At 42.0% G+C, this 18,353-nt stretch overlaps 1 protein-coding gene across 1 annotated transcript in view; it reads right to left on the reverse strand.

The window, feature by feature from the left end:
• The window catches only part of LOC141088480 (multidrug and toxin extrusion protein 2-like), a 167,350-nt gene that overhangs the window by 58,638 nt on the left and 90,359 nt on the right, over window positions 1-18,353 (reverse strand). The window contains exons 6-9 of the mRNA XM_073574576.1: window positions 12,742-12,786; window positions 4,742-4,839; window positions 4,223-4,320; window positions 3,188-3,301 (exon numbers count right to left, since the gene is read on the reverse strand). Coding sequence (XP_073430677.1) covers window positions 3,188-3,301; window positions 4,223-4,320; window positions 4,742-4,839; window positions 12,742-12,786 — 355 coding nt within the window. The remainder of the gene's footprint in view (window positions 1-3,187; window positions 3,302-4,222; window positions 4,321-4,741; window positions 4,840-12,741; window positions 12,787-18,353) is intronic.

Raw genomic sequence — 18,353 nt, forward strand, 5'->3', positions numbered from 1 at the left:
CCGATTCCGATACCGGAAGTCCCATTCAAGTCTATGGGACTTCCGGTATCGGAATAAGAAAAACCCTTTCCTGCCCTTGTACAGCCTTTCGGGGGGCTGTGCCGGCCTGCCAGGGGGTCTGTGCAGGCTCCGGTGGTCTGTGCCGGCCTGCCGGTGGTCTGTGCAGGCTCCGGGGGGCTGTGCCGGCCTGCCGGGGGGCTGTGCAGGCTCCGGGGGTCTGTGCAGGCATCGTCCGATGGGACTACAAGTCCCATCGGGCGATGCCTGCTACCATGACAGTGATTGACACATTAGCCAATGATGGGACAGTAGTAGTCCCATCATCCGGCTAATGTGTTAAATGTAAAAAAAAAAAAAAAAATTACATGCTACATACATACAACATGCATACTACATACATGCTACATTCATACTACATAAATACTACATGCAACATACATACTACATATATACTACATGCATGCTACATACATACTGCATGCTACATACATACCACATATATACTACATACATACTACATGCATGCTACATACATAACACATATATACTACATGCATGCTACATACATACTACATGCTACATACTACATATATACTACATGCATGCTACATACTACATGCTACATACATACTACATATATACTACATGCATGCTACATACATACTGCATGCTACATGCATGCTACATACATGCTACATACATGCTACATATATACTACATACTACATACATACTACATACATACTACATATATACTACATACATGCTACATACATGCTACATACATGCTACATACATACTACATATATACTACATACATACTACATGCATGCTACATGCATGCTACATACATACCACATATATACTACATGCATGCTACATACATGCTACATACATACTACATATATACTACATGCATGCTACATACATACTACATGCTACATACATACTACATATATACTACATGCATGCTACATACATACTACATGCTACATACATACTACATGCATGCTACATACTACATGCTACATACATACTACATATATACTACATGCATGCTACATACATACTACATGCTACATACATACCACATATATACTACATACATACAATACATTCATACAATACATACATAGACATACAGTACATATAACATAGAGTAACATACTTACCAATACTTGTCACATTGTTCCCCGAAGCCATTGTCTTTTCCGGGATAAATATTAACATAACAAACCACAAAAATACTCACCCACGATCCGAAGCAGTCCACGAGTGTGTCCCACGACGATCTTGGGTAGAGAACTGCAGCATCAGATGATGCTGCCGTTCTCTACGGGCTGCAGGAATCCAATGACGGAAGGTAGGTATCCTTCCGCACTGTATTCCTCCGCCACTTAAAAAAAAAAAAAGTCCCTAGTCTCACTTTATGCCATTGCTGTGTGGGAAATTCCCACACAGCAATGGCATAAAGTGAGACTAGGGACTTTTTTTTTTTTAAGTGGCGGAGGAATACAGTGCGGAAGGATACCTACCTTCCGTCATTGGATTGCTGCAGCCCGTAGAGAACGGCAGCATCATCTGATGCTGCAGTTCTCTACCCAAGATCGTCGTGGGACACACTCGTGGACTGCTTCGGATCGTGGGTGAGTATTTTTGTGGTTTGTTATGTTAATATTTATCCCGGAAAAGACAATGGCTTCGGGGAACAATGTGACAAGTATTGGTAAGTATGTTACTCTATGTTATATGTACTGTATGTCTATGTATGTATTGTATGAATGTATTGTATGTATGTAGTATATATGTGGTATGCATGTAGTATGTATGTAGCATGTAGCATGCATGTAGTATGTATGTAGCATGCATGTAGTATGTATGTAGTATGTATGTAGCATGCAGCATGTATGTAGCATGTAGTATGTATGTAGCATGTAGTATGTATGTAGCATGTAGTATGTATGTAGCATGTAGTATGTATGTAGCATGCATGTAGTATGTATGTAGTATGTATGTAGCATGCAGTATGTATGTAGTATGTATGTAGCATGCAGTATGTATGTAGTATGTATGTAGTATATATGTAGTATGTATGTAGCATGTATGTAGTATGTATGTAGCATGTATGTAGTATGTATGTAGTATGTATGTAGCATGCATGTAGTATGTATGTAGTATTTTTTTTTTTTTTTTAACATTTAACACATTAGCCGGATGATGGGACTACTACTGTCCCATCATTGGCTAATGTGTCAATCACTGTCATGGTAGCAGGCATCGCCCGATGGGACTTGTAGTCCCATCGGACGATGCTTGCACAGACCCCCGGACATCAGCACAGCCCCCCGGCAGGCCGGCACAGCCCCCCGGCAGGCCGGTACAGACCCCCACAGGGTGCACAGACCACCGGCAGGCCGGCACAGCCCCCCGGCAGGCCGGTACAGACCCCCGGCAGGCCGGCACAGCCCCCCGGCAGGCCGGCACAGCCCCCCGGCAGGCCGGCAGAGACCCCCGGAAGGCCCGAAATGACGGCGCATCATGATGCGCACACACCGCGCATCATGATGACGTCAGGCCGTCAATCAACTGAACTTCCGATGCCGAATTCCGATATTGAAAAAATATCGGAAGTCGGTATCGGAATTCCGATACAGCAAGTATCGGCCGATACCCGATACTTGCGGTATCGGAATGCTCAACACTAGTCATAACCATGGATACCTAAGCAATTGCAATGCCCTGCAAATGGGGTAAGCGACATAGCGAATCAGAACTATACTACATTTTTAATTGGAGGTGTTTGCTAATATTATTTATTATTATTATTATTATTATTATTATTATTATTACACCTATTACATATTGGGACAGGATCTTGAACATGTGAATACCTCTTTAAGTCAGACTCTGAAATACCCTGTAAGTGTTGGTAATCCTCTAAATTCTTTACTATCATACGTAGCTATGGAGTTATTTATGTTTAGGAACAGAAAACATTTTCAGATTGCTTTTCTAATTCACACTTACATGAACATCACACTACTTTTTTATATTAGATGGCTTATAGTATAGTATCTCTGGTAACATTCCTAGTGGCTTACATTTTTTATAGTGTCATCCCTGATATTCCTAAATTCTATAAAAAAAGAAAAGAAGATAGTAAAAGTTAAAATTAAACCGGAACTTACCTGCCAAAACCCCTCCAATTTCAAAGCTCCACCACTCGATGCATAACATTATCATACTGGGCATAGCCAAATTCATGAATGGTCCCCATTCCTGAAGACAATCTTTGGACCACCCTGAATAGTTAACAATTACAACAATTTTTCATTTTCTTTTCTCTTCACAATCTGAGGACAAACTCACATGTTCATGAAACACGGACTGTTCTCGGATCAGATAGTTTGACAGGAGACCTGCTAGTTGGGCATTACGATCAAAGCATATTCCATGTTTCATGAATGGGCAAATTTGGTGTGTTGACAAATAATGCATAACCAAAACTGTGGAAATCTCAGCATTTAATAGGTTGAGTTAATCACTGTTATAACAGAACAGAGTTAATCACTAACATAAAGGCTTCCATTATTTTACTGAACTTTTATAGTGTATCAATACTTGGCATTGTACATTGTAAATTTAAGCTTCTTTTTGAATGTTCAAACAAGGAAACGGAATTTAAGACACATATTAAACATTGCTTTAAGATGAAGTTTAGAAATGAGTTAGAGGTTAGCAATTGCATTTTTTTTTTTTTTTTTTTAATGTAATACCATCTAATTTGAGAAAGCAGCAGCCCTGGCAGGGTAAAAACAAAACAAGCGTAAATTGCTAAATAGAATAGTAGCACATTGAAAATCACAGACCTTATCAGATCACACTACTATAAATGTGGGCTGCATGCTTGTTTATTATGATTTTAGTAATGTGGCTATAATATTGACCATTTTTTAGCTATTAGTAATAATAATCACTTTTGGGAGTGAATTTATTGTTTTGCAATGTGAGATGATCAAATCTTTTGAAATATAAGTTTGTCAGCTTTACTGGACCCCCTCCCCAATTGATTTGTGGTGCATACATTTGCGCAAATCTCAATACTGCAACGCTTGTTATTGCTCAGAAGATATACATTAGGGAGATGAGATAGTGATTGACTCAAAGGTTAGTAAAGACATAAGGTTTTCAAAAAGATCTCATGTCTGCAATTCTAAACATACCTCCCCATGTTTTGACATGTAGTTTTTTCACAAATATATATATAAAAAGAGAAATGGCCATTGCCCACTGAGATATTGTATTGGCCCAAGCTGAACCCCTAGAGGAAAGAGCAAATGAATTTAAAGTATTGCATATACATACATAAAATATTATAATATCTGCATGGAGTGTGTATGTTCTTCCCATGTTTGTGTAGATTTCCTCTGGGTGCTATGTTTTTACTCTGTGCTCCAAATTCATAATTCAAATGGGGATAGTGATGATTAAGTCTGTAAAGCCCTCCGAAATATGTTGATGCTATATAGGCAAACATAATAAATGAATAAACCTTATAAACTATGCTGTCTTTCTATTTATTTTTCAGCTTCTATTTCTTTACTGGAATATCTCATTGTGCCCTTTCTACACTTTGTCCTAAATGCACCAGAGACTCTTGCCTGCGTTATTCACACTCATACTTTTACATTTAGAAAAGTTATTTGCCATTGAAAATGAAAGTATAAAGATTAACAACTTACTCTATTCCCATCTTCAGAACATACATTAGGATTGCATTGACCGCTGCATTGATGACATTTACTAATATACCAGTGAAAACCTGAGGCCATATAATATTCTAAAAAGGAAGTAAAAAATATATCTTCATTAGTTGCTGATAAGAATCAAATACGGGATGGTACATGCTGAGAGTGGCTTATATGGTGGTGCTTGAAAGTTTGTAAAACCTTCAGAATTTTCCACATTTTTGCATAAATTTGACCTAAATCTACAACTGATGTTTGCAAAGGTGAAAGTGGGCTTGTTAATACATTTCTAACAGGCTGGAGAACATGCACATGCACACAGTATCTTTTTAGACACTGATTTTTTTAAAAAAGTAGATTGAGCTCAGGTAATTGCTGGTGGTGTTTTTCATGAAGCGTATTTTTTTTTATATCTTAGTTAACATTTTTAGTGGTGGCCTTTAAAAAAAAAAAAAAGTGTATATATTAAAAAAAAAATGTCAAGTAACTTCTTTTAGCTGTTTTAGGCTTCATTCCCATGATAAGCTTTTGGTGTGTTTTTGACGCTGTGTATTTTTTCTGTGTAAAAAAACAAAACAAAAAAAAACAGTGCCTTACAGTTTCAGCAAAGTGGTTGGGATTTATAGAAATCTCATGCCCGCTATGCTTTTTATTTACTCGGTGTAAACTGACCTGCGGTCAGGGCTGGTTTTACGCAAAGTGGGGCTCTGGGCAAAAGTTTAAAATAGGGCCCAAAATCCTAACATATTGCACATCACACAGAAAGATTTTGGGTATTTTTACATGAGCTGAGTTCAGGCAGCTAAACAAGTGTGATCAATAATATTGAAGTCGTTCAATGCTTATTTCCCAGGCTCTTTACACCGGCTGAGGAACAATGATGGGGACAGAACAATCACTAATAGATCAATCTGTCCCCATGCAGTATCATTTTATCAGCTGCATATTTGCAGTTTTCAGCAGGCGATGTGCTGCTGGGAACAGTGATTTTTGTTCTGGCATAAACAATTCAGTCACTTGATGAAAAGGCAGCATTTTGTTCGTTTAGTATAATGCACCCCACATTCCTCCATATAGTATAATGTGCACCACAGTCCTCCATATTGTATAATGCACACCCCATAGTCCTCCATATAATATAATGTGCCCCATAGTCCTCCATATAAAATAATACACGTCTCCTAGTCCTCCATACAGTATAACTAGCTGAGGAGCCTGGCGTTGCCTGGGCATAGTAACCAACTGTGGTTAGTTATAACAAATTATAATGATTATATTGCACATAACAACCGTGCCTCCAAACCTATCCTGTGTGATACTGACTGCTGAGCCGTGTATCTAATCCTCTCCTGTGTGATACTGCCTGCTGAGCCATGTGTCTAATCCTCTCCTGTGTGATACTGACTGCTGAGCTGTGTATCTAATCCTATCCTGTGTGATACTGCCTGCTGAGCCATGTGTCTAATCCTCTCCTGTGTGATACTGACTGCTGAGCGGTGTATCTAATCCTATCCTGTGTGATACTGGGCTCCCCCTGCAGTCTGTGTCAGAGGGTAGTCTGTGTTGGCATGGTAATAAATTGTGTTATTTCCAGCTTTACAGAAGGACGATAACACCATAGAAATGATAAGAATAATATGCCTCAGTTACCACAACTGTCTACAAAGAAAACTGTTGCTGATAGCAACCAATCACAGCTCATTTTTCATCTTTTAAACAGCTCTGTGACAGTGTGGCGAGTTTTTTGAGTGGCGACTTTTGTGTTTCGACTTTTGTGGCGAGGTTGGTGTCTGTGTGGTGAAATGTGTGCTGAGGGTGGTATATGTGTTGAAGCACGTGGTAGTGTGTGGCGCATTTTGTGTGTGTGTTCTTATCCCCGTGTGTGGTGAGTATCCTATGTCAGGGCCCCACCTTATCAACTGTACGGTATATACTGTTTGGCGCCATCGCTCTCATTCCTTAAGTCCCCCTTGTTCACATCTGGCAGCTGTCAATTTGACTCCAACACTTTTCCTTTCACTTTTTCCCCATTATGTAGATAGGGGCAAAATTGTTTGGTGAATTGGAACGCACGGGGTTAAAATTTTGCCTCACAACATAGCCTGACGCTCTCGGGGTCCAGACGTGTGACTTTGCAAAATTTTGTGGCTGTAGCTACGACGGTGCAGATGCCAATACATACATACACTTTTTTCCCAATTATGTAGAAAGGGGCAAAATTGTTTGGTGAATTGGCATGCGCGGGGATAAAATTTTGCCTCACAACATGGCCTATGACGCGCTCGGAGTCCAGACATGTGACTGTGCAAAATGTTGTGGCTGTAGCTACGACGGTGCTGATGCCAATACATACACTTTTTCCCCTTTATGTAGATGGGGGCAAAATTGTTTGGTGAATTGGAACGCATGGGGTTAAAATTTTGCCTCACAACATAGCCTATGACGCTCTCGGGGTCCAGACGTGTGACTGTGCCAAATTTTCTGGCTGTAGCTGCGACTGTGTGGATGCCAATCCCGGACATACATACATACATACATACATACACACACACCCACATTGAGCTTTATATATTAGATATGCTCTCCATAGTCCTCCATATAGTATAATGCACTCTCCATAAGACCTCCATATAGCATAATACACTACCCATAGTTCTCCATATAGTATAATACACTCTGTGTAGTCCCCCACATAGTATAATGCACCTCATAGTCCTTTATTATAGTATAATGTGCACCACAGTCCTCAATATTGTATAATGCACACACTATAGTCCTTCATATAATATAATGTGCCTCATAGTCCTCCATATAATATAATACATTCCTCATAGTCCTCCAAATAGTATAACACACTCTTCATAGTCCTCCATATATTAAAATACATTCCTGAGTCCACCATATAGTAAAATACACTCTTCAGTCCTCCATATAGTATAATTCACCCCATAGTCTTCCATGTAGTACACTGCACTCTCCATAGTATAATGCATCCCATAGTTCTTCATATACACTCACTGGCCACTTTATTAGGTACACCTGTCCAACTGTGTGTTAAGACTTAATTTCTAATCAGCCAATCACATGGCGGCAACTCAGTGCATTTAGGCATGTAGACATGGTCAAGACAATCTCCTGCAGTTCAAACCGAGCATCAGTATGGGGAAGAAAGGTGATTTGAGTGCCTTTGAACGTGGCATGATTGTTGGTGCCAGAAGGGCTGGTCTGAGAATTTCAGAAACTGCTGATCTACTGGGATTTTCACGCACAACCATCTCTAGGGTTTACAGAGAATGGTCCGAAAAAGAAAAAAAATCCAGTGAGCGGCAGTTCTGTGGCCGGAAATGCCATGTTGATGCCAGAGGTCAGAGGAGAATGGGCAGACTGGTTCGAGCTGATAGAAAGGCAACAGTGACTCAAATTGCCACCCGTTACAACCAAGGTAGGCAGAAGAGCATCTCTGAACGCACAGTGCGTCGAACTTTGAGGCAGATGGGCTACAGCAGCAGAAGACCACACTGGGTACCACTCCTCTCAGCTAAGAACAGGAAACTGAGGCTACAATTTGCACAAGCTCATCGAAATTGGACAGTAGAAGATTGGAAAAACGTTGCCTGGTCTGATGAGTCTCGATTTCTGCTGCGACATTCGGATGGTAGGGTCAGAATTTGGCGTAAACAACATGAAAGCATGGATCCATCCTGCCTTGTATCAACGGTTCAGGCTGGTGGTGGTGGTGTCATGGTGTGGGGAATTTTTTCTGGGCACTCTTTGGGCCCCTTGGTACCAATTGAGCATCGTTGCAACGCCACAGCCTACCTGAGTATTGTTGCTGACCATGTCCATCCCTTTATGACCACAATGTACCCAACATCTGATGGCTACTTTCAGCAGGATAATGCGCCATGTCATAAAGCTCGAATCATCTCAGATTGGTTTCTTGAACATGACAATGAGTTTACTGTACTCAAATGGCCTCCTCAGTCACCAGATCTCAATCCAATAGAGCATCTTTGGGATGTGGTGGAACGGGAGATTCGCATCAGGGATGTGCAGCCGACAAATCTGCGCCAACTGTGTGATGCCATCATGTCAATATGGTCCAAAATCTCTGAGGAATGCTTCCAGCACCTTGTTGAATCTCTGCCACGAAGAATTGAGGCAGTTCTGAAGGCAAAAGGGGGTCCAACCCCTTACTAGCATGGTGTACCTAATAAAGTGGCCAGTGAGTGTAGAATAATGCATTTTACATAGTCCTTGATACCCCACAGAATATAATGTAGCCCCCTCATAGAGTATAATGCAGCCACCCATAGAATATAATGTAGCCCGCCATAGAATATAATACAGCCCCCTCATATAGTATAATTCAGCCCCCTCATAGAGTATAATACAGCCATCCCCTATAGGATATAATCCAGCCACACAGTCCTACAGTATTATGGTCACCAGTAGTCACTGATTTTTTTATATATATATATATATATATATATACAGTTGTGGCCAAAAGTATTGACACCCCTGCAATTCTGTCAGATAATACTCAGTTTCTTCCTGAAAATGATTGCAAACACATTCTTTGGTATTATCTTCATTTAATTTGTCTTAAATGAAAAAACACAAAGAATTGTCCTAAAGCCAAATTGGATATAGTTCCACACCAAACATAAAAAAGAGGGTGGACAAAAGTATTGGCACTGTTCGAAAAATCATGTGATGCTTCTCTAATTTGTGTAATTAACCGCACCTGTAACTTACCTGTGACACCTAACAGGTGTTGGCAATAACTAAATCACACTTGCAGCCAGTTGACATGGATTAAAGTTGACTCAACCTCTGTCCTGTGTCCTTGTGTGTACCACATTGAGCATGGAGAAAAGAAAGAAGACCAAAGAACTGTCTGAGGACTTGAGAAACCAAATTGTGAGGAAGCATGAGCAGTCTCAAGGCTACAAGTCCATCTCCAAAGACCTGAATGTTCCTGTGTCTACCGTGCGCAGTGTCATCAAGAAGTTTAAAGCCCATGGCACTGTGGCTAACCTCCCTAGATGTGGACGGAAAAGAAAAATTGACAAGAGATTTCAACGTAAGATTGTGCGGATGTTGGATAAAGAACCTTGACTAACATCCAAACAAATGCAAGCTGCCCTGCTGTCCAAGGGAACCACAGTGTCAACCCGTACTATCCGTCGGCATCTCAATGAAAAGGGACTGTATGGTAGGAGACCGAGGAAGACCCCACTTCTTACCCCGAGACATAAAAAAGCCAGGCTGGAGTCTGCCAAAAACTTACCTGAAAAAGCCTAAAACGTTTTGGAAGAATGTTCTCTGGTCAGATGAGACAAAAGTAGAGCTTTTTGGGCAAAGGCCTCAACATGGAGTTTACAGGAGAAAAAAGAGGCATTCAAAGAAAAGAGCACGGTCCCTACAGTCAAACATGGCGGAGGTTCCCTGATGTTTTGGGGTTGCTTTGCTGCCTCTGGCACTGGACTGCTTGACCGTGTGCACGGCATTATGAAGTCTGAAGACTACCAACAAATTTTGCAGCATAATGTAGGGCCCAGTGTGAGAAAGCTGGGTCTCCCTCAGAGGTCATGGGTCTTCCAGCAGGACAATGCCCCAAAACACACTTCAAAAAGCACTAGAAAATGTTTTGAGAGAAAGCACTGGAGACTTCTAAGGTGGCCAGCAATGAGTCCAGACCTGAATCCCAAAGAACACCTGTGGAGAGATCTACAAATGGCAGTTTGGAGAAGGCACCCTTCAAATATCAGGGACCTGGAGCAGTTTGCCAAAGAAGAATGGTCTAAAATTCCAGCAGAGCATTGTAAGAAACTCGGTGATGGTTACCGGAAGCGGTTGGTCGCAGTTATTTTGGCTAAAGGTTGTGCAACCAAGTATTAGGCTGAGGGTGCCAATACTTTTGTCTGGCCCATTTTTGGAGTTTTGTGTGAAATGATCAATGTTTTGCTTTTTACTTCATTCTCTTTTGTGTTTTTTCATTTAAGACAAATTAAATGAAGATAATAATACCAAAGAATGTGTTTGCAATCATTTTCAGGAAGAAACTGAGTAGTATCTGACAGAATTGCAGGGGTGTCAATACTTTTGGCCACAACTGTGTGTGTGTGTATATGTGTATATATATATATATATATATATATATATATATATATATATTATACACAACTCAGAGCATGGATTGAATTGGTAAATTCAGCTATACCATTTCGTTTGAACGAACGCTATATCAGAACCGGGGCTGTCCAGGGAAATTTGATAAAATTTGGGATAGGTGGTACTCCTCTCCTCTCATCATTCTAGTTGGACGTGGTTCAGTACCACCGTAAATACTATGGTTAAAGTATTTTAGGGTACCTTATGGCATCGAATTGCTATTAATACTGCATAAATATGTTTGGCAGTGTGTTAGTAGTAGTTGTAGGATAATTAGATATGTAGTGTCATTTTGAGATATACATCGCCAAATTGATATAAACAAAATGTTTTGCCTACTTGTTGATTTGGTTTATTAATACTGCAACAATACTTGGACTTATGAGCTCAATAACTGTACTGGGGATCTAACATGTAAGGTTGCTGTTCATTTATAGTTTTTTGGACAAATGCATATGTATCACTTTTGCTGCATTCATGTGTATATATGTTTTATGGTCAATAAATGAATTTAGAAAATATATAAAACACCACAATACTCACCTCTCCTCTTTGTTCTTCCGCTGCTCCAAGCTCTACTCCGGTCTCAGCAGCGGCACTGCCCGGGACGCAGCGGGTGCGTGATGAAGTGACGTCATCGCGCACCCACTGTGTCAGGCGCAGAGGGGAATGATGGGGGAAGGAGTGTCAGATGACTCTTTCGCCTCCATTATCTCTTTCAACTGTATCAGTAACTATGATGCCGATACAGTTGAATGCAGCTCTCGGGGGGGGGGGGGTTTGTCGCTGGCGCCGGGCAGGCCTTCCTGCTCACGGGCTCCATAGCAGCCATGTGGTGTGTTATTAGCAGCACGCCAATGGCTGGGGGAGCGGAGGCTCTGGGCAGCTGCCTAGTCTGGCTGCCCCTTACGCTGGCCCTGCCTGCGGTGCATGTTTCAAATTCACAGAATGTCAGTTTCTCTTGTGGGTTCGCTGAGTTTTTTTGTGTGGATTTTCAAAATAGACTTGCATTAGGTGCGGAAAATTCGCAGGTAAAAATCGCACATGTGTTTTTAGTGCCAAACACCAGGAAGTGTCAAAAATAATGCAGCTTTGTTTAAAGAAAAGAAACAAAAAACGCAGCTTAAAAAGCACAAAAAAAGGTAAAAAACCGCAAGTAATCTAATTTAAATAATAGGTGCAGAAATGGTACAGAAATTCTGCAGCGTCAAAAACTCATTAAAAGCTTATTGTGGGAACATAGCCTTGTGGTTTGGGAAGTTTGAAATAATTAAAAGACATTCAAAAAATCAGAACATATGCGCAGAAAGTTCATTCTCTTAAATGTTTTTTAATGCTTTCTCAAGTGGGCTCCTGGACAGACTTGCCAGAAAAAGAGATCACGTGCACATCCCTAAGGCCATGTGCACACATTGAGTATTTGGTGAGTTTTTTTACCACAGTATTTGTAAGCCAAAACCAGGAATGTGTGATAAATACAGAAGTGGTGATGTGTTTCTACTCCTGGTTTTGACATAAATACTGAGTTAAAAAACTCACCAAATATTCAACGGGTACATGTGGACTTATATGGAAAACCTGATGACAGGTTCCCTATAAGGCTACTCTCCCGCAATGAGTTTTTGGTGGGTTTTTTACGATGCGTATTTTCCCAATAAATGCAAGTAACCTATTTTACTTAATGGGTGCAGAAATGGTGCATAAAATCTGCAACATCAAAAATTCGCTGACAGCTCATTGTGGGAACGTAGCCTAATAAAAATAAAACTCATGCACACTAGGAAATCAGCTCTTCGAAATATACTTTATTTTATTACCTGATTCTGTAAATATTTTGCTTGTAGCATCTGAAGAAAAACTGCCTTTAGATAACATTAAGAGGACAGAATAAGAAAATACAAGCGTTATAAAGTTAACACCCTAGAACTAAATCAAAACATCAATATATCCTTTAAATGCTTTTTGTATTTTATTTTTTTTACCAGGTGTCTATCCTCACATTTATACTATATCTTGACTAATCAGTAATTAAAGCGAACCTGTCAGCGGGATTTTGCCAAGTAATCTACAGGCATTGTCAGATTGACAGTGTTAGGCCGGGGTCACACTGGCGATTAAATCGGACGAATGCAATGCGATAAAAAATCGCATTGCATTCGTCCCAATGTTATTCTATGGGGCAGCTCCCATCATGCGATTTTTGATCGGATCCGATCCTCGGACCGAGACAATCGCAGCATGCTGCGATTGTCACTGATTTTCGGATCGGATTCGACAATACAAGTCTATGGGGGCGAGAAAAAATGGGACTAAAAACGGACTAGATGTGTGACTTGCGATAAAATCGCACCCGGTGTCCTTTAGCAAAAGCCGTCAATTCTTCCAATACAGTAAAATCACAGAGACCGGTTAAATAAAGAATGAATAGATCTAGATGTATAAAAAAAAAAATAAATATATATATCTCATAGAGACACATTTAGGCTGGTTTCACATTTGCGTTAAAACAACGCTGCGCCCTGCGTCGTTAAGCCCCGCCCCGAGCCGGCTCCCTGCCCGCCCCATCCGGGATCACCGCCTACTTTCGCATTTGCACGCATGCGATCGGCGCACCCTATCTTTAGCATAGGGTGCGCAGATCATGCGCTGCCAGTGAGAAAGTAGCGTGCTGCGCACTTTTGACGGTGCGCCGTGCGCGCCGAAATGCAACATGCTGCATTTCGGCGCGCACGGCGCACCGTCAAAAGTGCGCAGCACGCTACTTTCACACTGGCAGCGCATGATCTGCGCACCCTATACTAAAGATATGCGATCGGCGCACCCTGCGTGCAAATGCGAAAGTAGGCGGTGATCCCGGATGGGGCGGGCAGGGAGCCGGCTCGGGGCGGGGCTTAACGACGCAGGGCGCAGCGTTGTTTTAACGCAAATGTGAAACCAGCCTAAATGTGTCTCTATGAGATATATATATATATATATATATATATACACTCACTGGCCACTTTATTAGGTACACCTGTCCAACTGTGTGTTAAGACTTAATTTCTAATCTGCCAATCACATGGCGGCAACTCAGTGCATTTAGGCATGTAGACATGGTCAAGACAATCTCCTGCAGTTCAAACCGAGCATCAGTATGGGGAAGAAAGGTGATTTGAGTGCCTTTGAACGTGGCATGATTGTTGGTGCCAGAAGGGCTGGTCTGAGTATTTCAGAAACTGCTGATCTACTGGGATTTTCACGCACAACCATCTCTAGGGTTTACAGAGAATGGTCCGAAAAAGAAAAAAAATCCAGTGAGCGGCAGTTCTGTGGCCGGAAATGGCTTGTTGATGCCAGAGGTCAGAGGAGAATGGGCAGACTGGTTCGAGCTGATAGAAAGGCAACAGTGACTCAAATTGCCACCCGTTACAACCAAGGTAGGCAGAAGAGCATCTCTGAACGCACAGTGCGTCGAACTTTGAGGCAGATGGGCTACAGCAGCAGAAGACCACACCGGGTACCACTCCTCTCAGCTAAGAACAGGAAACTGAGGCTACAATTTGCACAAGCTCATCGAAATTGGACAGTAGAAGATTGGAAAAACGTTGCCTGGTCTGATGAGTCTCGATTTCTGCTGCGACATTCGGATGGTAGGGTCAGAATTTGGCGTAAACAACATGAAAGCATGGATCCATCCTGCCTTGTATCAACGGTTCAGGCTGGTGGTGGTGGTGTCATGGTGTGGGGAATTTTTTCTGGGCACTCTTTGGGCCCCTTGGTACCAATTGAGCATCGTTGCAACGCCACAGCCTACCTGAGTATTGTTGCTGACCATGTCCATCCCTTTATGACCACAATGTACCCAACATCTGATGGCTACTTTCAGCAGGATAATGCGCCATGTCATAAAGCTCGAATCATCTCAGATTGGTTTCTTGAACATGACAATGAGTTCACTGTACTCAAATGGCCTCCTCAGTCACCAGATCTCAATCCAATAGAGCATCTTTGGGATGTGGTGGAACGGGAGATTCGCATCAGGGATGTGCAGCCGACAAATCTGCGCCAACTGTGTGATGCCATCATGTCAATATGGTCCAAAATCTCTGAGGAATGCTTCCAGCACCTTGTTGAATCTCTGCCACGAAGAATTGAGGCAGTTCTGAAGGCAAAAGGGGGTCCAACCCCTTACTAGCATGGTGTACCTAATAAAGTGGCCAGTGAGTGTGTGTGTGTATATATATATATATATATATATATACAGTGCCTACAAGTAGTATTCAACCCCCTGCAGATTTAGCAGGTTTACACATTTGGAATTAACTTGGCATTGTGACATTTGGACTGTAGATCAGCCTGGAAGTGTGAAATGCACTGCAGCAAAAAAGAATGTTATTTCTTTGTTTAATTTTTTTTTAATTTGTGAAAAGCTTATTCAGAGGGTCATTTATTATTCAACCCCTCAAACCACCAGAGTTATGTTTGGTTCCCCTAAAGTATTAAGAAGTATTTCAGGCACAAAGAACAATGAGCTTCACATGTTTGGATTAATTATCTTTTTCCAGCCTTTTCTGACTATTTAAGACCCTCCCCAAACTTGTGAACAGCACTCATACATGGTCAACATGGGAAAGACAAAGGAGCATTCCAAGGCCATCAGAGACAAGATCGTGGAGGGTCACAAGGCTGGCAAGGGGTACAAAACCATTTCCAAGGAGTTGGGCCTACCTGTCTCCACTGTTGGGAGCATCATCCGGAAGTGGAAGGCTTATGGAACTACTGTTAGCCTTCCACGGCCTGGACAGCCTTTGAAAGTTTCCTCCCGTGCCGAGGCCAGGCTTGTCCGAAGAGTCAAGGCTAACCCAAGGACAACAAGGAAGGAGCTCCGGGAAGATCTCATGGCAGTGGGGACATTGGTTTCAGTCAATACCATAAGTAACGTACTCCACCGCAATGGTCTCCGTTCCAGACGAGCCCGTAAGGTACCTTTACTTTCAAAGCGTCATGTCAAGGCTCGTCTACAGTTTGCTCATGATCACTTGGAGGACTCTGAGACAGACTGGTTCAAGGTTCTCTGGTCTGATGAGACCAAGATCGAGATCTTTGGTGCCAACCACACACGTGACGTTTGGAGACTGGATGGCACTGCATACGACCCCAAGAATACCATCCCTACAGTCAAGCATGGTGGTGGCAGCATCATGCTGTGGGGCTGTTTCTCAGCCAAGGGGCCTGGCCATCTGGTCCGCATCCATGGGAAGATGGATAGCACGGCCTACCTGGAGATTTTGGCCAAGAACCTCCGCTCCTCCATCAAGGATCTTAAGATGGGTCGTCATTTCATCTTCCAACAAGACAACGACCCAAAGCACACAGCCAAGAAAACCAAGGCCTGGTTCATGAGGCAAAAAATCAAGGTGTTGGAGTGGCCTAGTCAGTCTCCTGACCTTAACCCAATTGAAAACTTGTGGAAGGAGCTCAAGATTAAAGTCCACATGAGACACCCAAAGAACCTAGATAACTTGGAGAAGATCTGCATGGAGGAGTGGGCCAAGATAACTCCAGAGACCTGTGCCGGCCTGATCAGGTCTTATAAAAGACGATTATTAGCTGTAATTGCAAACAAGGGTTATTCCACAAAATATTAAACCTAGGGGTCGAATAATAATTGACCCACACTTGTATGTTTAAAATTTATTAAAATTTAACTGAGCAACATAACTTTTTGGTTTGTAAGATTTATGCATCTGTTAATAAATCCTGCTCTTGTGTGAAGTTTGAAGGCTCTAACTTTTTTGCATCTTATCAAACCTGCTAAATCTGCAGGGTGTTGAATACTACTTGTAGGCACTGTATATATAATCTCATAGAGACACATTTAGGCTGGTTTCACATTTGCGTTAAAACAACGCTGCGCCCTGCGTCGTTAAGCCCCGCCCCGAGCCGGCTCCCTGCCCGCCCCATCCGGGATCACCGCCTACTTTCGCATTTGCACGCAGGGTGCGCCGACCGCATATCTTTAGCATAGGGTGCGCAGATCATGCGCTGCCAGTGTGAAAGTAGCGTGCTGCGCACTTTTGACGGTGCGCCGTGCGCGCCGAAATGCAGCATGTTGCATTTCGGCGCGCACGGCGCACCGTCAAAAGTGCGCAGCACGCTACTTTCTCACTGGCAGCGCATGATCTGCGCACCCTATGCTAAAGATAGGGTGCGCCGATCGCATGCGTGCAAATGCGAAAGTAGGCGGTGATCCCGGATGGGGCGGGCAGGGAGCCGGCTCGGGGCGGGGCTTAACGACGCAGGGCGCAGCGTTGTTTTAACGCAAATGTGAAACCAGCCTAATACATATATTTCGAATTCATACAGTTCATCATAGCAGAATAGCCGCAGAAACATTTGCCGGCTTTTGTATAATTATTCTCCTGCCCGACATGAAATGACACATGCTTTACATATAGTTAACCATTTCATTTCATGTTTTTTTTGTTATGTCTATCACAATTAATTAGATGAGGGTTTGTGGGTAAAATTTTGGACTTGTAGGGGTTAATTTAAGAGGTTAATTCGTTGTATGAAATTACGGGGACTCCCTGCAGCCTCAGTGACGTCAGCAGGAGTCCCTGCAATTTCATACAACGAATTAACCCCTACAAGTCCAAAATTTTACCCACAAAAACCTCATCTAATTAATAGTGATAGACATAACCATTTCATTTCAGGTTTTTTTTATGTCTATCACTATTAATTAGATGAGGGTTTGTGGGTAAAATTTTGGACTTGTAGGGGTTAATTCGTTGTATGAAATTGCAGGGACGCCTGCTGACGTCACTGAAGCTGCAGGGAGTCCCCGTAATTTCATACAACGAATTAACCCCTTAAATTAACCCCTACAAGTCCAAAGTTTTACCCACAAACCCTCATCTAATTATTTGTGATAGACATAACCATTTCATTTCATGTTTTTTTTTTTGGTTAACTATATGTAAAGCATGTGTCATTTCAGGTCGGGCAGGACAATAATTATACAAAAGCCGGCAAATGTTTCTGCGGCTATTCTGCTATGACGAACTGTATGCATTTGTAATATATATATTAATGTGTCTCTATGACATGTATAAAATATATATATATGTGTCTAGATCTATTCATTCTGTGTGAGGAAACCTGTCATTGGGCTCCATTATATGTCCATTTAGCTACCCTGCGAGAAAATCTCGCCAGACGGATGTCAAACGGATCCTTACATGCAATTAAAATCGCATCAATTAAGAAAAATCGCATCAAAAACGGATCAATGGTTAAGATACCTTTGTGTGATTTCGGACCGTTAAAATGGGACCGTTTTTTTAATGGTTGTGTGTGACTCCAGCCTTAAACTGATTAAAATGATACCTGGAGTGAAGGAATCCATCTTGTGGTTCTTGTACAATCAGTGTTAGAAGTTTTCAGT

The sequence above is a fragment of the Dendrobates tinctorius genome, unplaced genomic scaffold (assembly GCF_039654945.1).
Source record: "Dendrobates tinctorius isolate UK_male_01 unplaced genomic scaffold, ASM3965494v1 ptg000007l, whole genome shotgun sequence".
NCBI classification, from domain to species: domain Eukaryota; kingdom Metazoa; phylum Chordata; class Amphibia; order Anura; family Dendrobatidae; genus Dendrobates; species Dendrobates tinctorius.